This window comes from Tetrao urogallus (assembly GCF_951394365.1).
Source record: "Tetrao urogallus genome assembly, chromosome: Z".
In the NCBI taxonomy this organism is placed as follows: Eukaryota; Metazoa; Chordata; class Aves; order Galliformes; family Phasianidae; genus Tetrao; species Tetrao urogallus.
Window position 1 is genome coordinate 58,562,947 of NC_136816.1, and position 26,622 is coordinate 58,589,568.

Here is a 26,622-nt window from a genome sequence, read left to right on the forward strand (position 1 = left end):
TGATTATTAGAGCTCATTCTTTTGACTTATTTTCCTTGAAAGCAAATGATTTTATGTATTTCACTCATTCAGTAATTCAAAATATGTGTATTCCTTCCAACTGAAACATGGCAAAAGATAGTGTCATTCTTTCAAGAGTAAAGCAATTTTCTCCATTTAGTCCATTATATGAAATGTTAGTAGCTTGTCTTACTTAGCCTAGAGGGAAAAAATTCTAACTCTTTCAAACAAATCATTTTTGTTTTCATTAAACTAGCAAGCATGGATGGAATCCAGCCCATGCCAACATAAGGTCTTAGGTCCTGTTTTTAGCTATGATTCTTGTAATTTTACATGGTCTGCGTCTGTATTGGAATCCAAATGCCAGGCTGTTTAAATTGCATTGAATCTGTCAAGGGCTGGGGTCAGTAGGTACCAGTCAAGGGACTGGATTGTTCCGTATATCACAAAGCTCATAGTACAGAATCCGACAAAACATTTCTGGAGATCATAGCAAACATATGATGCTAAATAAAAATAAATGATTTCTTGACAATTCTTCAGCATTTCTGTCATAGCAATGATAATTAACTTTATTAGCTAAATAAGCTGTATCAAGTTCAGAATTTTTTCCTTATATGCACTCACTGTGTTTGTCAAATGTTTGGAAATACAAATAACTGCATAATAATTCTATTAATATCCAGAGTTTTGTAATCAACTTGTCAATAAACCAGACAGGCATAGTCAGAGAAGCGCAGCAGTTAGTTTTTTATCCCTTAAGGGTAGCAATTCAGTTCTGGGTGTCCACAGATCTGGCAGCTGTCACCGTTGTATGAATTTTACCTAATGCCACACCTCTTGCACTTTAATTGGAGTTTTCTGTAAAATACCTATGTACTGTCAACAGCTAAGAAAGAATGTCAGATTTGATCTTCAGATGCTACTCAAATACAATTCCAAACCACATTTTAGCCATAAGTGTCTCTGGAACTTTGATTTCATTATTGGGAATGAAGAAAGGCAAGGATTCACTCTTGCATTTGTCTTAAAAGCCTTGTGAGTTCAGAAGCTCATTAGGGTTTTTTCCCAGTTGAAATGTATTTAGTGTCTTTCCTGTAGCTGAACAGTGAGAAAATGGGATATAAGGGGGGTAGATCAATGTCAGTGGAAAAATAAGCTGTTGGTCAAATGTTTGAAAAGAGAAGCAACATTAACTGGCGCACAGGCATCTCAGGAAATGAATGTGAAACTCTCTTGTCTTTAGTTCTCATCATTTTAAAAGCCTTATCTGATATTTGTAAGTCACATGATCACTAATTTTAGGTCTGGCAGGTTGAGACCACTCATCTTTTTTACCTGGCAAGTTACTAATTTACAATAAATCTGCCACCAAGTTAACCCTTCTGTGGTCACCTTGTGTCATCTTCGGAAAAGGTTAGAAAATGAGAACAGCAATCATCAATTTTGAAATTACTATGAAGAAGCTGATGCCTAAGAATGGGAGATAACTTACACTGAGCCTGTCTCCTAACATATCTTGTAATATTCAACCAATTATTTAACTTAAATTAATTAAAATAGACCAACTTAAATATTCAAAATAGTGTTTTATACAATTTTAAAGGTTGATTTTGTTTTGTTTTTTTTTTTTTTTAGTGATAAAAAAGCATTTTCTCTCTTTTCACTGGGAGAAAAGCTGTGGAATTCTGTAGAGTTCTTTACTCATGTATTTCAGGAATTGCCCCAGAAATTCTTTTTGTTCTTGGATGGTACATAAATGTTGGTTTGCCAAATAAAAGAAAAGAGGGTGGAGGACTGTGGTGGAGAAGGAACTAATCAACACTGCAGTTAGGTGTATTTTGTTGGATGTTTATCTGTTGAAATAAAAAACAAAAAACAAAAACCACTTATTTTTAAACTGAGAATTGTTTAGTACTTAATTATCCAAGTTCATTATTGAGTTGTGAAGCTGTGTTGGCCCCAGAAGTATTTCAACACAATATCTGACAGAGAGAGAAGTTGCTTATTTCTGCAGGACTAGCCAATAGCCCATGAAATTCTGTGTGCACTGTAGCCCTGTTTTATGACCACATCTGAGAAAACATTTAAACATATATTTAAATTCCAGTCTGTGTTCAATCTGTAGTCAAATTAAACATATACTTACACGCCTTTTCTAGTCAGTTTCTTCTGTATGACCAGCATCTATCTTTCCTATCAGGAATTTGAGGACTTGAGAGGCATGCTTCTGCTTCACTGAGCTTTATAGGTACTGTTACTGAATATTTGCAGACATAGAGAGTACAACTGCTGAAAATCAATTAATGTTCATGTGTAGTTGCCTCATTCTGCCTGTGCTAAGGTCTTAATATATGAGGGACTGGGCAAAATGTGAGGTCTTGACATCCTCCTTGTATAACATGGTGTATTTTTCTCTCATTCTGTGCAACATGCCTAGTCTATGGTTCACAGAATCACAGAATTTCTGAGGTAGGCAAAGGCCTCTGGGTGTATGTGCTCCAATTCTACATAAGCAAGGCTGCCAGAGCAGGGTCCATAGAACAGTGTCCAAGCAGCTTTTGAAGATGTCCAAGGAGGAGACCTCACAATCTCTCTGGGTAGCCTGTACCAGTTCTCCATGACCTGCATTATTTATCTGCATTAAGCAGATAAATAATGATATTCAGAAGGAACTTCTGGTGTTTCAGTTTGTGCCCATTGCCTCTTGTCCAGGCACTGGCATGCTGAAAGGAGCCCAATTTCATCCTCTTTGTACCCTCTTTTCAGGTATTTATAGACATTGGTGACATCCCCTGAGCCTTCTATTCTCTGGAAAGAGCAGTCCCAGTTCTCTCACTTCATAGGAAAATTGCTGCACACCCTTCTCGTCTTGATGGCCCTCCATTGGACTACCGTAGTGTAGGACAGCACTGGACACAGCATTCCAGAGGTGATCTCACCAATGTTGAGTTAATGGGAAGGATCCCCTCTCTTTTCCTGTTGGTGATGCTTTGCCTGATGCTGACTCCGTTTCAGACCCAGACTAGTTTCGGACAATGATCAGAATCAGAACAAAAATCATTTTTAGAAGAGGAAAAAAATTCACTGACAATATAATGAAGTGGTTATCTGAATATGATGCAGTGAAATAGACTATAGAAACTTCTATTTGGAAATGCCTTTGTTCTGCACATAAATGGACTCCTAAGGCTACTTGATGCTACTCAGATAAATATTACATTACTTTACTTAATATGCTGTATTTGCTTTACTTATATGCTGTATAAACATAAACCTGTTCACTTCCTGGTTCACAGTGAGTAGACATTGCATCCTAGATGTCAAAATGTAATTGACTGATGTTCACACTTAATCTAGCTGATACATGTGATCTTAATTGCTACTGAGATTCTCTGTTACCTAAACTTACATGGACTCCCTCCAGTAGTGCTGGAGTTGTATTCAGCTTCGCTGGTTGTGACTTCCAGAATTGGACAGAGGGAGCAATGAGATGAAAATGTGATAGCAGAATGGAAGTTGGACAAGGAGTAAAGTAATAAAGTAAGCCTAATCAGTGGGGAGAGTGAAGTAGCCCTGGATGATTGATTGTTTTGAAGATCAGCTGCAGATTTTTCACAAGACTTATAAAGACTTAGTATTTTCTGGAGGATTTTAGAATCAATTCTTCCCAAACTAAGGATTTGGTAGTTTGCATGACAAGGGAATAGAATAGAATACTCATTTTCTAGGCGTTTAAAACAGAAATAAAATCACCACTTTGGGTGTTAGTAGGTCAGTGAGCCAGCTGTCCTGTTAGTTTCGCTGATGCAGTCTTTACTGGCCAAGAATCCTCCTCTCTGCTTTGCTTTGCTTCTGTGCTTGTGCTCTTTTGCTTGTGCTTGTGCACTTGTTTGTGTGTTCAGTCCGTAACTTAAACATATGCAATTACTCTTTAGAAATAACAATCAGGAATGTTAAAAGTTCTGACTGTGTAACATCTGTAATGGACAGAAAATATTAAAAATGTTGTTCAGCATCAGAACTTTCAATAAGGATCCAGTAGACTGGGCCCTCCTCAGTAACTGGATACCAGATGAAAACAGTTGTATTTTGATCCATATTTTCCCATAATATGTTTATAAATTATGTTCAATTGTTCATTATGGAAAAATACTTTTTAATTAAAATTATGTTAGATTTATGCACCTTGTGAATGTTGACCATTTTCTCTTACTTGATACCTATTTCCAGTTTAGAAACCCCAAAGAAACAAAATAAAACTGCCCCCTCCTTGAGGCATTCACTGCATTGAAAATACCCATATGTCAACATAGAGGTGGGGAGAGACATTTTTCACAATGGATCTGTTTGCTGTTTGACAAGTAGTTGTTGAAGCACTTAAAAATTCCACTGCTCAGTGGCAGAGTTGGAACCATGGAGGTGTCTCAGCTGGAGTATCGATATGAAAAAGTGCTATTTGTAATGCAAAAACAAACAAAAAAACTATGGAATCATAGGACTGACCTTAATGATTCTATGAGTCTCGAATAATGTATTTCTTTCTCCTTTTTTTTCTTTTTCCTTGTAATACAGACAGCACTCAATTCATGTTGGTACTTCAGCTGAGACACTTTCTGTCACTTCTCAGCTTTTCAGCTGTTTTCAGCTGTTTTCCCCTCCCCTCCCCTCCCCTCCCGTTTAAATCTTGCATATCCCAAACATTATTGGCATGGAATATTTATACTGCAACAGACACAGTGTACCACATAAACTGACAACTTTGAGAAATAGATTTTATTGCCATTTCTCTTATTTAATGCAGATTACATGCAGAGTTGACATGCAGAAGCTTCAAATAAATGAAAGGTAGAAATTACACTTTGATTTGACAGTTGGTCAGAAGTACTCATCTATGTAAAGCTCAGTTTGAATGCACAACGCAAGGAAGCGGAAAGCTTGAGTCACAAATGGACTCCATAGCTTTGTAAACTACAAAAGCTGTTCTAGCAGAGTGCATATTTCAAAGCTAGATTTTGTTGCACAATCACAAAGTGGGAAACAGTTTGGTCAAAACTCGGTCTGTAAGTCTCCGCCTATGGTTTTCCTTATCCACTTAAGGTACTGGTTTGTGATGAGAGTGTAGACACCAGGACCATTAGGAGAACCACATGGTGACTTCCCAAAAGATGTGACACCTTTCATCACATTATTGCATATTAAGGGTCCACCTGAATCCCCCTGGAACAGGAAGAGAAAAATTGTCATTCATATTTACAAAAGCTACAAAATCTGTCCCTTACTTGAAACTTACTCCAGTTGCATGGTAGAAATAAATATGTAGACTATGCCTTTTTTTTCCCTTTACCTTCCCACCACCCCCTCCTCCAGAAGTTAAGTTTATCATTAACAAAAAATAATAATAAAAAAAAGACTTCAGTGTGACCATTTGCTTAGATCTGTGCTAAGGTATGTCCAGTATTTTTGAAAGTGAAAATCCAGATGTGTTTTATTTTAAGGATTAGAAAAAGAAGCCCTAGTAAACTCACTCTTTCGTGGTATTATTCCTTTTGGAACTGTAGGTAGGGATATACCATGTTTCTAAAAACTACTACTTTATGTTGTATTTTTAATGTAGTCAAAGCAGATAATGCCAATAAATATACTTACTTCACATGAGTCTGCTTTTTCTCTCTTGGATCCTCCTGCACATATCATGTTATTTGTTATACGAGGATTGTAATTGTAATGTTTCTTGTCATTGCAGATTGTTCTACTGATGACAGTGACGTTAGCTTCTTTCAGGGTATCAGACAGGTATTTTTTCATGTAATTCTCAGTTTGTCCCCATCCTGCTACTCTACAAGTTGTTCCTGGTTTGAGATCTTTACCAGAGGTAGGCAGGGGAATGACTTTCACAGCGTTATTAATTTTTGCTCTTTTCGTAAGCTGTAGAAGATAAGGAAGATAATTTTTATGACAGAGTCTGACAGAGATCTCTGCATGTTAATCACTGGATCTTTTCCACCTGTGGAAATGAGGGATTACTGCAAACCTTTTTTGAGATTTCTGTTTGTGATGGAATTTATGTAATCAGTGTGATAATGTAGGAATAAGGAAAATGAATATCCACTTTCCAATGAAAATCCATTCAACTGCTGAAATATTTGCTCCAAAAAGACCCTGTTTTTCTTCTGCTGCACCCACAAGCATTGGGAGATATTTATACATAGGGAATCTAAGCTTTTTTTCCTAGGACGAAAAAGCAGCAGTAACAGACGCTGGCAAAAATGAGAACCAGAGAAGTTATAAATTCTTAATGGAACTATCTTTCAGTTAGAATATTATGGTTTTTATCCCAGTTATTTTTACATCTGAAATATGTAAAAATAATTCATATTCATATGTATATGAATATTTAGTATTTCGTTGAAAAGCCAGAAAAGCTTGGCCAAACTACAGTTTTTCTACTGCTAGTACTAGCATATATTACAGGAATTGTTGAGTCTTGGTCTGCAGTGTATCCCCAATCTCTCAATTGGCTGGATTTGCAGACCAGTCTGCATCACCCAAGAAACAATGTTCTCAGAAACTCCCATCTCTCTTCCTCACAAGAATGAAAACTCTAGTGCATCACAGGAGATGTGTATTCCTTCAGTAGTGTGTAAATAAATCTATACCTTCAGCAGCATAATGTCATGTTCTTTTGTTTCGTGAGAGTAGCCTGGGTAGCGAATTTCTTTTGCAATCTTAATAACCTGTTTTTCTTTTTCCCTTTTTGTCCGTGAATGGGCTCCAAGAATAACTCTGCCTCCTTCCCTGAGAAGAAAGATAACATGGTTAGTGGGATTCACCTGCTGCAAGTCCATAATTCCTTGCTGTGGTGGTGCTCTAAGTCTCTTTTTGCAGGCCTGTAAAGCAACAGTAATTTAGAAGAATTTAGAAGATTAGTCTGTTTCCACAAGTAGTTTAGAAAAATTGTGTCAGTGAATCACAATTGATGCTATTCTAGTTGCACCAGCGACCAACAGGGTTTGGGTCCTTGACTCAGAAGCTGCCCCTGCTGTTTCTCTTGGGAGCTTGATGTTTGCTGCAGCTGGATGGTGAAGCTTGTCAGAGTAGCTGTGCTGGCTGGTCCTCAGTTGCCTCTTACTGTAGCAATCAAAACCCTGAGGAAGTGATTCTGCTGTTCCTTCAGCTATGAAGAGCTGTGTGAGTGCTGCCTGAGCAATTTTAAATTAATTATGTAATGTATTTTTTTTTTAATGAGATCTCATCCAGGATCACTCTTCACTATAAGTTGATTCCACAGCTTTTGGACCTTGTGCTTTCTTTGTCATAGATTCCAGTTATCTCTCTGCTTGGCTGGTAGCAGGATAAATGGTTACAAGTCCAGTGATTCACTGGCCCTGAGCAGGCTGTTGACAGAGCCTGTGTGAGGTCTGGCTCAGCAGCAGCTCCAGTCCCCCTAGCAAAGGCAGTGGGTGGGTCGTGAGATGTAAACCTCACATCTCGCCTGGCAGGGGGAGCGTGCAAGGCCAAACAGCCATCCATGTCTTGAGTCAGACAGGAAGAAGCTAACAGAATTTGTAAAGCGGGTCTCTAAATGTCTCCTGTCATCTGCAGGATTTTTTGCTCCTTTGTAATTATGTGCTGCCTCTTTCTGTAATGAACTCTGTCTTTTATAGAATAAAATTACAAGAACTTGTTTCTGTTTTATAAGCAGCTATCTGGACTGGCCAGTCCTCTGGCCAATTGCACTGTTTGAGAGAACAGGCATAGATCTTTCCCCAAATTCACAATTTCAGCATTGTTATTCTGTGCTTTCCTATGACAAGTGTATTGTAAAATATCAGAAACACTGAACATCAGTGTACTTTCTTGTATTATTTTTTACTCACCAAAACATGGTTGTCACTGTAAGTTTAAAAACTTGATCGTGGTAATGCTAAATGCACTAGACTAGCAGAGACATGGACTTTTCTTCTTGAAGAGGGAAACTGGGTACTCACTAACCTGCAAATTAGAGAAGCAACTTACAGAGCGCAATGAGCAGCTGTTAACACCCAGTTTGGCTTGATCAAAGCTCCTCCACAAAATTCTTCTCCTTTGAGCATGGCCATAAATGGTCTCGAGTGTGGTGTTACTTCATGTCCTCCGATGATATCCACGCACAAATCTACAAATAAAAGTAGGCCATAATACACACAGCTAAGCTGCAAAGCACTGTGAACTCTTAGAAAAGTGCATTCAACATAATTATGAAATATACAGACATGCAGGAATGTACATGTTGCTATGCAGGTCTTCAGGATAGGCTTTAAAAAGTGCTCAGCAGCACTACTTATGTGTCTTTCAGTGGCATTAAAATAAGGTTAGTGGCATGAATGTTGAGGAAAAAAAGAACAACCTAAGTGTCATTGATCTTGCACAGGTTTATTGTCCTGAAGTTCTCTGATATGTTTAAATTTTCAGCTTTCATTGTAAGAAACCTAGCCTTGCCACTAGATACATGTTGTGCAGTGTCTGTCTTGGGCAAACCCTTGGCAACTGGGCTATAAAGGGTAAGTTACATTACATGAATATGCTTTTCAAGAGAACAGAAAATCAAGAGAACAGAAAATCAAGAAATCATCTATGTATATGCCTGTAGAGTGACTGATCGAAAATGGCTATATTAATTTCTCTGAACTCTTCCAAACGGTTTGTCCTCTGTGCAGTTTTAATTACGATTATCCATTCAGAAATTATTTGGTTTGTATGGGAAGATCAAAGACAATAAGAAAGATAGAAAGACATCATAATTTTAACTCCAATAGTAATTGCAGCTACTTTATGCTAATATATTCTACTTAAATGGAACTCTGTATGTCAATGTTTACCTTCAAAAGGATCAAACTGTGCACTTACCTCCAGGGATTATCAGGAGAACGATGGCAGCAGAGGTGGACAGAGTGAGAAAAACACCCATGGTGTCTGCCTGGAGTCCTCCCCTGTTCACTCTGTGATATATACCTAAACAAAAAGGATGTGGGTTTTATTTTTCCTCTTAAGGACATTTGACATCTGTAACTGTGAAAAAAACATTAAGACCTTCCTGAATATATAGCTCACAGCAGAAGTGTGAATGAGAAATCATGTCATCTGTTGTGGTGTGAAGACAGTATCTCCCTCTTCATGTTGTCTCTGCAGCATTAGCAGAGAGCTAGTATCAGTGCTGAAGTGAAATCTTGCAGGTCACCACCTGTCTGCTTACACAGTGGAACTCATAAGTGTAAGTTTGATTCTGTAGCTCACTTGAAGATCTTTAGTTCCATTTTAGACGCCTCAGGGCAATGTGCTTAAGCTTGAATACCCAGAGGATAAAGACCTTGCGTAACAAAAGGGAGACCATACCATGCTGTCCCATCTCACATGCCTTAGTGTCTGCAGTTTAATCATAAATGCTAATTGCTGAAGTCTACCTGGTCAACATATTCAAAGGATCTTACAGAGATATTCAGCAGATCAGTTGCTAGGAATCTGTTTACTTGAACTTAATTACTCTGGAAGCTCTGCTAGCTTCATTAGTTGGACACTGGCTGAAATAGGAGAAAATGTGCCTTTCTCACAGGTAGGTGTCTGAGTGAGACACTTGCTCATGCCTTTTTTGTGGATCTGATTCCAATCTCTGAAATGAGGAGAGAGGAATCCCAGCCCATTTCCCATTAGAAAGTTATCTATACTATTCAGGAATGCCTCATGGCCAAGGAATCTGATATTTTCTTCTTTCAGCATCTGATCTTTTATTGCGAGCTTTAGACTGGGTGAGCTTCTGTGCAGTGTGGTTTAGTGGTCTACAGCAGTGTTTAATGCCATTTAAAGTGTTTTAAGCAGTCTTATGTCTAACTGAACCTTTAGCTGCTGGCACATAAGGCCATGCTACTCCTATAGATGTCATGTCATTTCTCCAAGCCCTGTGTAGGTGACAAGAAAACACATGACTCAAATCACAGAATCAGAATCACAAGGGTGGAAACAACCTGAACGATCACTTAGTCCAACCATCCTCCCATCACCATTGCTATCACAAGCCACTAAATCATATCTCACAGCTCCTCATCCAGACGCCTCTTGAACACGGCCAGGGATGGCGACTCCAACACCTCCCTGGGCAGCCATTCCAGTGCCTGACCACCCTCTGAGAGAAAAAGTTCTTCCTTATGTCTAATCTAAACCTCCTCTGGTACAACTTGCGGCCATTTCCTTGGGTCCTGCTTGTTGTCTGGGAGAAGAGGCCAAAACCCTCCTCATCACAACCTCCCTTCAGGAAGTAGAGAGCAATAAGGTCACCTCTGAGCCTCCTCATAAGACTTGCGCTCCAGACCCCTCACCACTTTTGTTGCCCTTCTCTGCACATGCTCCAGGGACTCAATGTGTTTCATGCAGTGAGGGGCCCAAAACTGAACACAGTACTCGAAGTGCGGCCTCACCAGTGCTGAATACAGGGGATGATCACCTCCCTGCTCCTGCTGGCCACATCATTTCTAATGCAGGCCAGGATGCCGCTGACCTTCTTGGCCACCTGGGCACACTGTCGGCTCATGTTCAGCCGAGCATCAACCAACACCCCCAGGTCCCTTTCCTCTTCACACTCATCCAGCCACTCATCCCCAAGCCTATACTGCTGCATGGGGTTGTTGTGGCCCAAAGTGCCTTGTTGAACCTCATCCCATTCACCTCAGCCCAGCGATCCAGCTTATCCAGATCCCTCTGAAGGGCCTCCCTACTCTCACGCAGATCCACACCACCTCCCAGCTTGGTGTCATCTGCAAACTTACTGAGGGTACACTCAATCTCCTCTTCTAGGTCATCAATAAAGATATTAAACAAGATGGGCCCCAGTACCGACCCTTGGGGGACACCACTTGTAACAGGTCGCCAGCTGGACTACACTCCATTCACCACTAACTACCCTCTGGGCATGGCCCTCTGGCCACTTTCTCACCCAAAGAAGGCTATACCTGTGCAGGCCACGGGCAGCCAGTTTCCCCAGGAGAATCCTGTGAGGGACCACGTCAAAGGCTGTGCTGAAGTCTAGGTAGACAACAGTCTGCCCCTCGTCTACCAGTCTGGTCACCCAGTCGTAGAAGGAGATGAGGTTGGTCAAGCACGGCATGCCTTTCATGAACCCATGCTGTCTGATTTCACAGAATGCCTAGTTTCATGCACCCAAACTGAGTTCTGTAAACTAAATAAATGTTATTGGAGGCTTGTAAAGGCACAGTTCCTCAAATCCTTCCTTTCCAAATATATAGCCACTTATAGAATATCTTCCTTCCATCAGTATTAAACTGGAATTTCAGATATTCTGTTAACTGACTGTATTCATCAAAGATCCACTGCTACACAGCCTGATAGGTTTCTGGGTGACTTTAGGCTTATTAGTCTGCAGGAAGCTTTTGCGTGCTGGCTGTGTCACATCTTCAAGCTCAGTTGGCTCAGCTTGATGTGTTTTTTACCCATATATGACCAAACAGCTGACAAATATTTACCATTGTCCTCCCATCTGTGCAGAGGGTAGTTGTTGGTGATTTCTCTGAAGAAGGTAGAAGTGGAGCCTTTTTTAGAGATTGCAGAGCTCTTTGAGATTGCACATTGGAGTCATGATTACCTATGTGACATGGCAATAGATCCATGATTGCAAACCATACCAAGCTTTTAGTTTCCTTTCAGTTTTCTCCTAACTACCTGCACATGTATCCCCAATAACTATCAGCACTGTTAACATCCTTTTTTCAGTACTGTCCTGCACACAATATTATCAAGTGACACAGATACTCTTGTTTCACTTATCATTTGTAAATAGATGTCAAGGGCTGACAGCGTTTTAATAGGAAGTCTTACCATGTGTTCTACAAGTGAGATCTGCTTGAACTCATACAACTACAGTGATTCAACCTTATATATTCCTATATGAGGTGTGATGTCTAGAAAAGAAGAGGCTTGGAAAGTATCATCTTATGTTTACCTGATCTATTTTCAAGAAAAACTATTTGGGAAACATAGAATACCGAATGTTCCCAGATATTTCCAGGCTACTCTATGCCTACTATCCGAAAACAAATCTTCTGTAATCAGTTAATATTTCTTTCAATCTATAAACAAACTCTTAGATATTTCTGAAGTTATTTTTCTGTAACTTCTTAGCTATTTGCACAACAGTGCCTTAAAAAAAATTCTACGTCTCTAATCCTGAGAGACGCCGTTTATATTGATGGTTAGAGTTAAGAATATGCTATCTAGACTTCTGTTTGATAACAACTGACTGCTTTCTTCACAAGCTCTTACTCCCAGGTTTGACTGTATAGTTATTAAAGGTCAGATTGACACGCAGATCTTCACTTTAGTAGTTTCATACTCAAATACTACTCTTCTGGTTTTAACTCATTAAATGAGGCTGAAAAATTGAAAGTTGGCTGGGCTTCTTTGGCTTTGGCAGTAAGTTAGTTTATGGTCAAGTTTAGATTATATTGGTATTCTGTGTATAAAGGAGGAAACCTCAGAACAAAAGTGCCTTCTCCATAGAGTTCATCATCAATTTTTTTATTAGCTCCTCTGCAGCATAAGCAGCTGGGTATCAAGAGGTCTGACAAATGTAACGAAAAAGTGTTCTGCTCTTTCCTCCACCTTGCCCACAATATACAGTCACTCCCTCAACAGAAACTGCAGTACAAGATAAAGCCTTTGACTCTGAGGAAGTTTCCCATGGGCATTAAGCATGGGTCAATGGGTTGCTCTATTCTGAATGTGTCAAACACTTCTCTGACTCTTATCTCATACTGAATTTCCCCAGTAACTATGCTCAGTTTTCATTCATGCTGCTTTTTGTGCTGCTTTGGATGAACATAAGTACAATTTTAGACCATTGCAGGATGCCAATTTAGACCTCAGCTCTACACTTTACAGAACTCCAGTTGCCTGAGCTGAGGAGGCATGGAAGGGAAGGGAGGACAGGAGAGCAGTGTGGAGCAGGCAGCCACCAGGAGCACAGTGTCTTCTCTGACTCTCCCTGTGCTGCTCCAGACCCAGCCAACCCCAGTGTATCACTGTGCTTTGCTTTTTTTTTTGCTTTTTTTTTTGCTATCAATGTGCTTACATTTGCTTTGTAGTGTCTAGCCATACATTATTTACCGATCTTAATACTCATTGTGCTACCCATTTTCAATTTTATTCAGCCTGACGTTATTTCTTGCCCTTAATTCCCTTTTCTGCTCTAAATGCCTATTTCACTTTCCCCTCTGCTTCCATTGTCTTTTCTGCCTCAGCTGTGTGCAAAAATGAAGGCTTATTTTTGTCTATTTGCTGTGCAATATCGCAGAATAATTTAGCAGCATGGTTGAACTAGTTAATTTAGGGAGACCTCAACCAATGTAACATTTACAAAATTGTATGTACATGGCAGAATACATCAGGTATTATGCTGCAGAAATATACGAGTCTTCTGCTTGATCACAGTATGAAGATATCAGTCACTTAGTGTCAGGACAAAGCCATAAAAACTTGTAAGTCATCATGTCTTAAGGATCCCGCAGGCAAAAGAAATTATTTGCAGAGGTAACCTCCAGTGTGTGAATAATCTCAAGATTATCTTGAGAATGGGGAGTGATTCTGGGGTACCTAGAGCTGACCCTTTTGTAAGATAAAGTAATTTTTTTTCACTTAAATGAACTTGGGAAGAGTTTTTTGAAAAAAAAAACCAAAAACGTGTTACATAGCTTTGCATTGTGTAATGCTTTCAAATTTTATAGAAAGATTCTGTGCTATAAGTGTCTCAATTGTAATCTCATTCAACGATCTGCAGAGCTGCTATTTTCTCTTAAGTAAGAGCTAAATAAGTTGGGTTGGTTACATTTGGGGCTTGGATGGGTACACTCTTGGCTGGGTAAGGAGCTGGCTGGAGGGCCGGGCGCAGAGAGTGGTGGTGAATGGAGTCAAATCCAGCTGGCGACCGGTCGTGAGTGGTGTTCCGCAGGGGTCGGTGCTGGGGCCTGTCCTCTTCAATATCTTTATAGATGACCTCGATGAGGGCATCGAGTGCACCCTCAGTAAATTCGCAGATGACACCAAATTGGCTGGAAGCGTGGATCTGCCTGGGGGTAGCGACGCCCTACAGAGGGATCTGGACAGGCTGGAGAGCTGGGCTGGAGCCAATGGGATGAGTTTCAACAAGGCCAAATGCCGGGTCCTGCACTTCGGCCACAACAACCCCAGGCGACACTACAGGCTTGGGGCGGTGTGGCTGGAGGACTGCGTAGAGGAAATGGACCTGGGGGTATTGATTGATGCTCGGCTGAACATGAGCCGACAGTGTGCCCAGGTGGCCAAGAAGGCCAATGGCATCCTGGCTTGCATCAGAAACAGTGTTGCAAGCAGGAGCAGAGAGGTGATTGTTCCCCTATATTCAGCACTCGTCAGGCCGCACCTCGAGTGCTGTGTCCAGTTTTGGGCCCCTCACTGCAAGAAAGATATTGAGGCCCTAGAACGTGTTCAAAGAAGGGCAACGAAGCTGGTGAGGGGTCTGGAACACAGGCCATATGAGGAGAGGCTGAAGGAGCTGGGAATGTTCAGCCTGGAGAAGAGGAGGCTCAGGGGAGACCTTATTGCTCTCTATAACTTCCTGAAGGGAGGTTGTAGTGAGCTGGGGGTCGGCCTCTTCTCTCGTGTCATTAGTGATAGGACCAGGGGGAATGGTTTCAAGCTACGCCAGGGGAAATTCGGGCTGGACATGAGGAAGTATTACTTTTCAGAAAGGGTGGTCAGGCACTGGAATGGACTGCCCAGGGAGGTGGTGGAATCACCGACCCTGGGGGTGTTCAAGGAAAGACTGGATGTTGCGTTGAGGGACATGGTTTAGTAGGAGCTATTGGGAATAGGTGAACGGTTGGACTGGGTGATCTTTTAGGTCTTTTCCAACCTTAGTGATTCTATGATTCTATGATTCTATGATTTCTGATTCTTTCTAATGGTGCTTAAGCCGATAGCAGTTTTTTTAATGTGGTGATGTGCTGTTTCTTGTAGTGGTTTACCAACAAGATATGCAAAGTGTGGGTACAGGCACAGGGGTGAGCAGTAGAAAAGTCTATCTCACCACTGTGTCTTTTAATCTTTTATTTGGTGACTACTGACAAAGAATCTTATTTGCATTTGAGTCCCGCTCACTGTAGGAGTTTGTACATCTGAACCCTGCTCCCACAAAAATAACTGCTAAGAAAAAAACTGTATTGCCCTTAGTATGTATAGTTGGTATTAGGTATTAGGTGTTCCTAGGCTACCAGCTCCAGATTTCTGCCAGTTCTCAGTGAAGCCTTTTCAAGTGACTCTTCTATTTCTTGTCTCATTCATTCATTTGCGCTTCTTTAAAGAGTTGTTGAATTCTCTGATGTAGTAGGTTGTATTATGCATTTATCACATGTAGCTTTCTTAGCACTTGTTTTCTAGCATAAGACCAGTGTGCAGGTCTGCTGAAGTTCCTGTGAGATGTGAACTGATGAATGCCATGGACTCAGGGACAGGCAGGTTTTAAAGAAGAAAGAACCTAAAGAAGCAGAGCAGAGCTGCAGTTAATATAATACTATGGAGGAAGGGAAACTTCAAGAGGAGGAGTTTCTCATCAAACCTCTTAACCACTATATCCTGTAGGAAACATTTAAATAGAAAGGTGTTCTCTTATTTTGCATCAGTAAGTAACAGAAGCTATGACCAGCCACCTCTTAGCTCTTTTTCTCTCTGTAATTGCTGTTATCCTACCCCTGAGATGTAAGAAGCGCTCTAAGAGTAAAAACATCCTAATTCATATTTCCTCTGGCTAACAGGTGGGGAACATAGCTTCTGTTCTATTGCCTTTCAGATGGCTGCAGTGACATTACTGGAGGACACTGCGTGCGTGCCCATTCCCGACCCTTCATGGCTGCCATCCAGATAAAGAATACAACTGTGTGTGGAGGAGTTCTTGTGAGAAAGAAGTGGGTTTTGACAGCAGCACATTGTGAGTAAGTACCTTATACTGTGGTGTTCATAGCTCTTCACTGAGGTGCGTCATGATATTCAAGCCTATAAGTAAAGAAAGGTAGATACTCATTTTTTTAAGGGTTGGTAAAAGCTGGAGTTCTTTCACCAAGCATACTTAGGAACTTTTATTCTGCTTTGAGTTGGTTGGTTGCTTTGATCTGCTTAGTGTTCTGTTATCTGCATTGGTCAGATCCTGACAGTGCTGGAAGATACTGACTGTGCTGTTAAAAGAACAAACTCATTATCTATGCATTTGAAACAACAGTGTCTTAGAGAAGGGGACATACTGCACAGTGCTTAAACAAAGCTGTGTGCATGGAACTAGGTTTCAGAACACCATGAGCTGAAGCTGAATTAGATGGAAACCCCATTCCCTTTCAGTTTAAGTGTCCTTTCTTAGGCCCATAAAAACTCAGATGCTTGCAAAAAATGCCGGGGCAGCAACTATGACAAGGAGCTACATCCTTTTGGTGATCCAAATGTGGATTCGAGCACCTCTTCCCAAGCTGGATATGCTGAGGCTGGCACACATGTTGGAGGGCTGGCTCAGAGTGAGGGACATCTAGTGTTCGCGTTAGGAAGTAAAAGTCTCCTGTTTTGGCTAAAACATGTTATCTAAATAATATTTTGCTCCCCTGATATTTTTTTTTCTGTATTTTTAAGTAATGGAAAGCAAGACAATCATAACAAACTTGTGGACGTCTGACCTCCTCAAGCACAGCATGGGCAGCTTGGCCATCATTAATCTGAAATAGGGGACAGGGGTTCCTTAGAAAATAAACTTCCACAGTTCTTCACTTGAGTCATGTTTGGTTGCTTTTTTTAAAAAACAAACAAACAAACAAACAAACAAACAAAAAAAAGGGTAGAAATATTCAAGCATAGCATGTGCTGTTTTACACATTTACAAAACAAAATCCTGACCTCCCTCTTTGGAGTTAAGTTACATTCTTGTGGGAGTCTTTGACCCTTCAGGGTTCAAGATATCCAGTCAGTTACAGTTGTAAAAATTTAAATTTGGAGCTACTCATAGGAAAGGGCGCTGGCTGTCTCTGGTCTTGCTGAGTGGATGGGTCTAGTCACTGATTTGGTTTTGTAACAAAGACATTTTTTGAACCAACTTAGAGTTGGCTGAGTCTGTATAATTGTGGGGAATTGAAACATCTGTTTGGTCTCTTCCTGAGGTGCACAATGGTGCCAGGCTGGATGGGACCCAGGGCAACCTGAGCTGATGCTTGATCTGCATGTTGGCAAACCTGCCAATGACAAGATTGAAATGACAAGATTGAAACTAGATGTTCTTTGAGGTTTATTCCAACCCAAGCCGTTCTATGACTAATCTGTGATTTGTCTATATATGCAGCAGCAGATTGCTTGGCCTCTCTGCACTGTTGCAGTACTTCCACTACTGGAGCAAGATACATTTCAGTGGAATGTACTTGAAAGAGTCCTAGGAAAGGAGCTTTGGGATTGTAAAGTAATTTCCACTGTGTAAGTAGTGAAAAAATTTTTTTTTTTCTTTCAGGCTCCGGTATGGTCTCTGCAGCTATTTCCACAAAGAACAATTCATATGCAAATAAATGAATATTTCAACAAGGCATGCAACTGGAAAGAAGAAAATAACTCTTCTTGGATTGATAAAGTCTCAATTCTATCTCAAATTAGTTTTCCTGTGTGTAGTGAGTTGCTGAAGATGAAGAACAGAAAACCAGCAGTGTGTCTTCTGACAGCGTCCTCTTGCTGGGTTGCACTAGATTGAGAAGAGCGAAACCAAGAAAGACATATTTGAATAAATGTTTCTGATGATATTCAGAGAGCTTGGGGGAGAGGGAGATCTGAGTTGCTTAACTTCTAATATCTATTGGCAAGAACTGGACATGAAACTCTCTCTGGGTTTTCACTGATGTCATTAAGATAGCCTTTATCCTATAACCAGGCATGTTTCTGTCCTTTGCAGGATTAGATCATGTGACCACAGGTATCCATGAAAATGTATTTGAAAGGCATCAGTACCACTAATCCTTGTACATGTGGTCCTCCCTAAAAAATAAGTAGGCTTTTTTGTAACAATTCTAAGCTGTGGGGTCTCCTTAAAGTCAGTTATCTTACAGTTATTTTAGCAAATAACATTTACAGTTAAGAAATGTTAGTACAAGGAATGAATAAATGTTTGTAGAGGAAAACACAAGCTCATGTTAAGGTGTCACAATGAACTATATCCTTCCTATTTTTAATCAAGTTGTAAAATTAAATTGTTAATTTTGTGTTGCACAAGTTCTGTTTATCCTGAGAAATGTCGCTCTTGTCCTAGTAATGACTTATTCCTGCTCTTCCTTAAATTATAGGAAGCAAAGATCGGATATTAGGGTTGTTCTTGGAGCCCATCAGGCATTCAAAGCTGAAAAAGAACAACAGAGATTTAAGATCGTGCACTTCTTTTCTCATCCCCTGTTTAACAGATCTTCAAAGGAAAATGATATAATGCTCCTCAAGGTACTGTTAATCACAACTGTATTATTACAAAAGAAATATTGTTAATGGTTGTTTTGGCTGTTCTGTGATATTGAAATGTACATTGTTTTGTTTGCTTAACAACATCACTGAAAACTCTGCTTTGGTTGTACAGATCTAGATGCAGTTACAAGATCTCTGAATCTTGTAACTCTGACATTTCAAGCCCATTCTGTTGTAAAGACACATTTAACCACTCACTGCTGCAACCCTTCTGAAAGCACAGCACAGATTACAAAATGGGCATGAAACCCATTCTTAATTATTAAGGGTGACCACATGAGGCAGAATTATGAGTAAAGACCTAGAATAGTTCAGCTCTAGGCACACAGAGCTCATAATGAAGAATCTCATAATGAAGAGGGCTCGTGATACTGTGGAATGGAAAGATATCCTAGATTGTACAACCATCATCCTGTGTGCCCTTATGAGGCAGAGATGTACAAATTTCCTGCATACCAGCTCTTGGCTCAGCCTGGTCACATGGGGTGGGCATGGGTGTTTTGAATAGAAGGAGGCTTGTGTCTGTGCAGAAAATCTGCAGGTGTTCTGGAGAACTGGCAATGGAGGACTGCCGCCCTGTACAACAGTCTCAGTGCCAACCTAAAGCCCTCAGGAAAGATGAGAGTTGTACATCATTTTGTCTGTATCTTTAGAAACTTCATGACTTTTGTACAACGCCTAAGAAATCGTGGATGGATTTTTATTCATTTATTCAAACTGTGCTTTACTGTTATGTCTCTGTTTATAAGCCATAGCGGGTTATTTGATGAGAATGGACACTATACTAAAATGGATCACTACAAAGTGTTATTTCTAGAGCTAACAGCTACAGCTGTGTTCCAAAATGACAGATACCTTAAAATCCTTTGTCTGACTGTGACTCAGCAACAGGAATAATGTTAGAAGCAGGGTTCACCTCCTGTTGCTACAGTTCTGTTCTGATGGAGTGCTTAGTGACTTGGGGTAAACCTTCTTTGCTCAGAAGTTCTCAACAGCAACAGAGTTAATAATCCGTAGGGATTTTTAATTAAACACATAATTCATTACAGTACCTTTTAAAAAAAGTATAAAGCTAGAATCTTGTATCTGACAGCCATTCAGTAAAACATGTAAGCATTTGTGAAGTTAATTTGCAGTGCAGTGACCATGTGTAAAATAGAAAGAATGCTCAGTTCAGTAACTGCAAGTCCTTACAGTGCATTGAGTATGTGTGTTATTGTTTGCTATATTTTCATTTACAGTCCAAAAAATGACCTCTGCCAAAGGATGAATCTGTCAGATAAAGGCCAATAAAATATAGCATATAGTTTGGATCATTTAAGCCCTTGCTCTCTCAGATTTAAATCTGGCAGTCTGAAGAGTTCAAAACCTATTTTTCCCTCAGCTGAGACCTCTGCTGTCATGTCTAGTTGTTTACAATTTTTCTTTACATCTGTGGTGCTGAGCATATTGACTCCCAAGTGCTTTGGGACTTTTCTGTTTGTCACTTAAGTCTGATTTCAACACAGTAGTTTAGTGCAAGCTGGGTTATTGAATGGATATACATCCAACAACCTGACTCCTGCACAGGTTTTTAATTTTCTACAGTAATTGGTGGAAAATCTGGACTTGAATTCATAGTGCTGTCATAGATCTGGAACAATCAGAAAAGTACTTCTGGATTTACAGAAGTGTGATTAAGTTCAGAATCAGTTCCTAAATACTGAAAAGCGTTTTATTAGAAAGAAAAGTAGTGGTAAAAAGAGATCATGTAGCTAACTGAATTGAAGATTATACTTCCCATCCTTTCTGCATGAGAAAGATGTTTATTTATTTATTTTTTTTCAGCTGGATCGTATGGCAAATCTGAATAAATATGTGAAATGTTTGTCGCTTCCTGACACTGGTGCAGATATCAAACCTGGCTCAAAGTGCACAGTGGCCGGATGGGGAGAAACGTCTCCAGGAAAGCTGCCAAAATGTCTTCGGGAAGCAACTGTTAAAATTGTTGATAGAAAAGACTGTGAGAGAAAATATAATAAAAAGCAAAAAGTCTTGAATATAACCAGGAACATGTTGTGTGCTGGAGAGAAAATGATGTTTTCAAAGAGAGATGCTTGCAAGGTAAGAAGCAATTAAAAAGAGAAAGGGATGTGCTTTTAATTACCATACTCCTTTCACTAAGAACAACAGTGCTGGGGAATTACCTCAGTTCACTGCAGATGCGTTTCTTCAGATAAGCTGCTCTCCTCAGGTGTTGTTTATAACTAACGGACAGAAAGAAGAACTTTCAGAGTCTGAATTATCTGATCTTTTCCAGATGCCCATATCTAACAATACAAAATTAAACATGCTTACACAAGGTGCACATGGCACTGCATGTTTTTCTGGAGAGAGAAAACCACGCTGATCTTTCTTTCTGTTTTGTTTTAGGGAGACTCAGGTGGGCCACTCATCTGTGGCAGAAAATACAGCGGGATTGTTTCCTTTGGAGAAAAATGTGGAATGGGAGACAAGCCTGGAGTTTACACGCGACTGACTGAAAAATACATTGACTGGATTAAAAAAACCATTTCTCTTAATGGAGAGGCATGAGACAGGCAAGACAGCCCCAGTAAATAGAGAGCTGTGCTTCAGAACAGGGTGCTGCCTTGGCGTGCCAACTTTACGAAGTGCTTCCTGGCATTACACCTTTACAAATCACAGCTTTCTGAGTTTAAAAGGCAGCAGTATTCCCCTTTGTACAGATAATATTTGTTCATCTTCAGTAGGAAATTGCCTCTCAGATAACTCAGTTTGTGATTTCACCCTGACTTTTAGTGTGACTGGAAAGTGATAAGTCACCTTTTTCATTGTGGCTGTGACAGGACAAAATTTTTGAATGTGTTTTCACAGAAAAATTCTGTTTTTGACTGATAGTGAATATGACATCTGTTGAATGAGAAAAATTAGTAAAAAAGTTCTATGTTCAATTTTAAATGTTCAAGTACTTCATTTTTACATTTTAAAAAACCAAATACTTTAACTATTACGGAAAATTTCTTTAACTAGATTCATTCTCGGAACGAAAATAAAAAGCCAGCAAACATTTTTCCAATTTATCTTCCATAGATAGCATGAAAAAAGAGTAACTATTCATTATAATGGGAGTAATTATACTTCTCTAATACTGTGTCTGTCTAACAGCTAAACAGAGATTTTAGATTCTGTGGTGGATTTCAACAGACTTCTAATAACAGACTTACCTTCTGTGTTTCTGAATAAGCCTGTGGTTGGCTTGCTGTATTCCCATTCTCTTCTGAGCATTCTTGAGTTTCTTTCTTTTCAATTATACTTGGAAGTGACAATTTACAGAGTTTCTGCAGTTCTTTTGTTATCATATTAATCTGCATCTATACTGCAGATTTTGGGGTCATTCGTATATTCATATTCACATATGAATAAATAACTCCAGCACATCAGCATACTGGCCTTGGTTATTGATCAGCAGCTGCATCACTGAACTGAGCAAAGGAAAGGTATCTTGTGGATAGTATGTAGGTAAAGGAACAAACAGGCCTTGCAAATGTGTACTGGTGATCTGTCCCAGTGTAGTGAAACTTGCCTATATGGTTTATGGAAGCTTCATCCTATTCTCACTGAAGGTCATGGCAAGATGTTAAAAGATGCTGGTGAGAACTGGCTCAGGCCAGGAACACAGAAATTGGGAAAAACTGGAACAAATGGGCAAATGATATAAGAGAGCAAAGAATAATATGCTGTTGTTCATACTTTTCATCTGGGAGGTCTCAAAGGACGCTACAGATAGTAACTAGTATCTTTTACATTTTTAAGTTAAATGACAGCAAGGATATCTTACTTCCTATCCTTACAAGAGACTCTTCAAAGCCCCATACTGCAGTAATATTGGCATTTCATCTCCCAGAGACAAAGATTTTCCACACACTAACTGTATCTTAGTTTCTGGTGAGCAGTAATGCCAGAATGCTTGAGGTTGGAAGGCATCTCTGTAGGCTGTCTGATCCAAGCCAGCTGCCCAGGGTCACATCATATGCTCACAGAACTGATGCAGCGTGGAAGCCACAGTCCAGCAGTTAATTCTGATTGAGCTGTTGTGTATGCAATCTTCTGCAGTGCCTTCACTTCACTTAGAGCATCTCTTCCTCTTTATGGTCGTGTAGAAGGTTGAAGGGCATTATTGCCAGGCCTCCAGCTGCTAGATCTAACTGCCCCAAGAGCCTGCCCTGTCATGGGGCCCAAAGCCACAGCATGGGAGTCATGTAGCCAGGCTCACGCACGTGCCTATGTCCTGGCCTGGATTCAACCCATCCCAGGAGATATCGGTGATATATATATAGCATGACCAAAGAACTCCTTGCTGTCTTCAGCCAGCACCAACATGGTCCTCATTGCAAGCCACAGCCAGCTCAACCACTCCATCCTACCATTAAGCATTTAGATATACTGACTATACATGGTATTGTGAACAAAAAATACGCAGCTTTGCTTTCCATTTTGATAAGGGAATTTGAGAACAGGTTTCTCAATTGCTGAAAAAAATCTGTATTTGGTATAGTTCCAACTTTATTTTCAGTGGACATAAGTAAATTTTTGAAGTGGAATGTATGGAGGTACACCCAGATATCCAACCAAAAAATCATGATCTTTGATTGTATCTCTTTAGCAGACATTCATAAAACTTGTCTTATCAGAGAAAAACATCCCTCGCTTCACAATCATGCCTTATTCATGTCATGACTTTTTGGCAGTACGTACATTTGTGAACTAATGTTTACATTAACTATCCTACATATTTTATATTTGATCCAAGACAATCCTTTTTCACTCAGTGTGACCTAAGCAAATTGAAAGGTTGGACACCCACACCCTGGCTGGTACTTACATGAATTCTCTGTGTGTCGCTATATGAGGATTAGAGTCTAGGAGTACATATACACACATGTACACTTGGTCTCACATGTGGCCACACATGTAATATCAGACCTTGTCCTGCTTTCAGAAAAGTGGTTGCTTTTCTAAGATGATAAATGGCCGGCATGCTTTTGGCTCCATGCACGTGGGTGGAGATCAGTGCCTTGTCTTTCTGTGCAACAGCACAAAGACAAATGTTCACCTCTAGTAGTACTAGCATTCCATACCACAAAACAGCTTATTCACGAACATCCAACATGTGGGTTCTGAAAACTGAATGTAACCATGCAAAAGTGTTGTGGGCAGTCAATCCACCCCACAGAAAAGCAAGGGGATAAACATCTGTCTTGCAAAAATGACTCAGATTCTCACATTTGAGTGCTTGCCCACCAGCCCCTCTGGGTCACACACTGTGTACGCCAGGAGTTAGTTTTGAACTGGGGATGCAAAATGCTCTGCAATTCTGCATTTTATTAGCAACGGTGAAAGCACACAGTGGAAGCACACACAGTTCTGCAACAAAGAATAGGTGCATATCACACATCTAGGAAAGATGGAGTAATTTTAACTATACAGGTTGACCACAAGTGTCACTGCTGAAACCACTGCTGGCTGGTTCTCAGAAATGCTCTGAAAACAAGAAAGCCACAGAAAGTAGTTCCAAATACATCACAGTTCTGTAACAACAGATATGCATGAATCCTGACAAAAGTAATCTCACGTTCTTAAGAAACTAGGAAGAGCTAGTCTTTAGCAGATAGTGGTGCCGTATACTGTACATTTACTGTTCCCAGCACAATATTTGCAGTTTCATTTTTCTTCAAAAGGAGAACTCTCTTCTTGTCTCTTTTACCCTTTCACACCCCAACACTAACCTCTAAGTTTTTGTGGGGTGTTCCTTTTCAGTTTCTTTTCACATTACTCTCCAGTTTCCAAATACCGGTTCCTTGTACAAGATGAATTCCTTCATAATGTTTTTTTTTTTTTTTTTTGGTGGTTTATTTATTTTATTTTATTTTATTCTATTTTATTTTATTTTATTTTATTTTATTTTATTTTATTTTATTTTATTTTATTTTATTTTATTTTATTCTATTTTTTATCTTCATTGGAAATTCTGAGTAGATTAATGGAGTCTTGTGCCAGAAATCCTTCTGCCCTAGGCTGCAGCTAGACTCCATCTACATTTGTACTTTGCAGCTTGTCTAAGTTTACTTAGCTTTTGCCAAGGTTGCTTTTGTTTTTATATTTGCAACTCTCTCTGTTTTTGTTGAGGTCTTTTAGTTAAGGGTGTTTCATAAGGAGCTGAGCAGCCTGATGCATTGCTCATAGCCTGTTACACAGGCACAAGAAGCATCTGTGAAGGCTGACCAGGTCATGCTTTGACATGAAGCATGGCACAGACATATGATGTCTGGCAGTGCAATGGAGCAAACAATGCTGGCATATGGCTAACAGCTCTCTATCCAATAGAGGGAGCTGACAACTCACGTTCACATGTTGCATAGGGATGTAGATGCTGGTTATATTCAGTCCTCAATTCTGCTGCCTCACCTTTGTACAGAGCAGCAATGACTGATGTTTTGTACTTGTTTTGTTTGTATGTATAGTGCACTTTATGTCTAATGTGGGAATTTTTTTTTTTTTCAAACAAAGTTCTAATTGTCAGTACAGAAGGTGGCAGTGTCTATTGTCAACAAATGTTGCTTCCTGAAAACATACATGTTTGGAGCACAGTTTGCCTTCTCAGCTCTTTTTCAACATCTTTTGTTTTATCTTCTACAGAAACACCTGCCTGCAGCAAGCTGTGTAAGTAACTTTCCTTCTGGGCAACTCAGTCTGGCATCAGGAAGAAACATTTAGAGAACAAGATTGAAATAAACAAAGCCCTTAGATTTTCAAGATAACTGTATTGGATATTTACCAAAAAGAATTAAAAAAGACTCTTTCAAAGTCGAAATATGGCAGTTTACATAGGCTGGCAAATTATAGCAAGGGATGCTAATATGACTGTGGAATCTTTTAACACTATGTTGTAGGTTCCAAAATTCATTCTCATGTCATTAACAATTTGGTAGCTGATTCAGATACTTCCTGTGGTCATTTGAAAAAGTTCTTTTTTGATTATTTACTAATAATATGTACGTAGGTTGTTCTGAAAGTAATGCCTTCCATTTACTTCCATGGATACAGTAGATTAAAGGAACACAACAACACTACTTCGTAGAGTAATTTCTCAATACAAAATACTATTTTCCAGCATTGTTATGAGCATTAGCTATGCATTTTCACTTGTGGAGCCTGCAGGCCACACTAGTAAAAATCTACATGGCCATTTGGAATATGGCTTGTCTTTCACACTGCTTTAACCACTGCTGCAACAGTGCCTCACTGTGCTTATGTCCAATGTTTGGTCTGAATAAATGTTCAGCAAGTGTTGATGAATGTCAATGGGTGCCATTTTTTAAGCATGGAGGAATTCAGTGATACACCTTTGCTTCATAAGCACTCCTGTGTCAGACGACGTTTTGTCAGACTGCCTGTCAGCTGCCATCTGTCATGCAGCAACATGTAATTTGTCGAAAAGTTCAGCCTCTACTGCAAAACCACCATCTGCCTCTGATGTCATGGGCCAACATAACAAAATAGGAGGCATTACTTTCAGAGCAGCCCTTGTAATGAGCACTGTATAGAAAAATGCAAGAAGGTTAAATTTATGTGGAATTCAATTCAATATGGCCCAGGTTATTCCAAACTGTTGAAATCAGCTGTGAAACATGCATTGCAAGTCTGCCACCAATTTAAAAAATATACTTGAATTTAAAATCCCTAGTGAGATCCAAATCATTGTTATGAAAAAGAAAAAACTACATGAGAAATACGAGCAATAACAGCCCCATTTTAATAAAAAATGGAACAGGAACTAATAGATCTTAACAACCTCCAAATGAACAAATTAGACTCAGTGCGTAAATTGTTGAGTTTCACAAGTCTCATTTGTACCTACATTTGGTTGTAAAAAGTAAGTATTAAAACACTCTTACAAAGCTTTATCTCAGTAAAATATCAAGCCTCTTCACAGCCACATAAAAAAAGAGATAAACAATAATTAAAACTGAGAAGAAAGAAAATGAAAAAAAAAATGTTGCTTTAATCACTCCTGTCATT

The 26,622-nt window shown here is 39.7% G+C and overlaps 2 protein-coding genes across 2 annotated transcripts; one reads left to right on the plus strand and one right to left on the minus strand.

Annotated features, from left to right (window-relative positions):
- Positions 1–5,049: 5,049 nt before the first annotated feature.
- Positions 5,050–8,950, minus strand: GZMA (granzyme A; the record flags this gene model as incomplete). The annotated part of the gene is made up of 5 exons (XM_079548891.1): positions 5,050–5,220; positions 5,650–5,928; positions 6,660–6,798; positions 8,020–8,158; positions 8,890–8,950. 5 exons carry the CDS (start codon positions 8,948–8,950, stop codon positions 5,050–5,052), a joined length of 789 nt encoding a protein of 262 aa, XP_079405017.1.
- A 6,766-nt stretch (positions 8,951–15,716) lies between these two features.
- Positions 15,717–21,117, plus strand: LOC306957176 (granzyme K-like; the record flags this gene model as incomplete). The annotated part of the gene is made up of 5 exons (XM_079548563.1): positions 15,717–15,777; positions 15,869–16,010; positions 18,375–18,522; positions 20,371–20,646; positions 20,956–21,117. 5 exons carry the CDS (start codon positions 15,717–15,719, stop codon positions 21,115–21,117), a joined length of 789 nt encoding a protein of 262 aa, XP_079404689.1.
- Between the last annotated feature and the right edge of the window lie 5,505 nt (positions 21,118–26,622).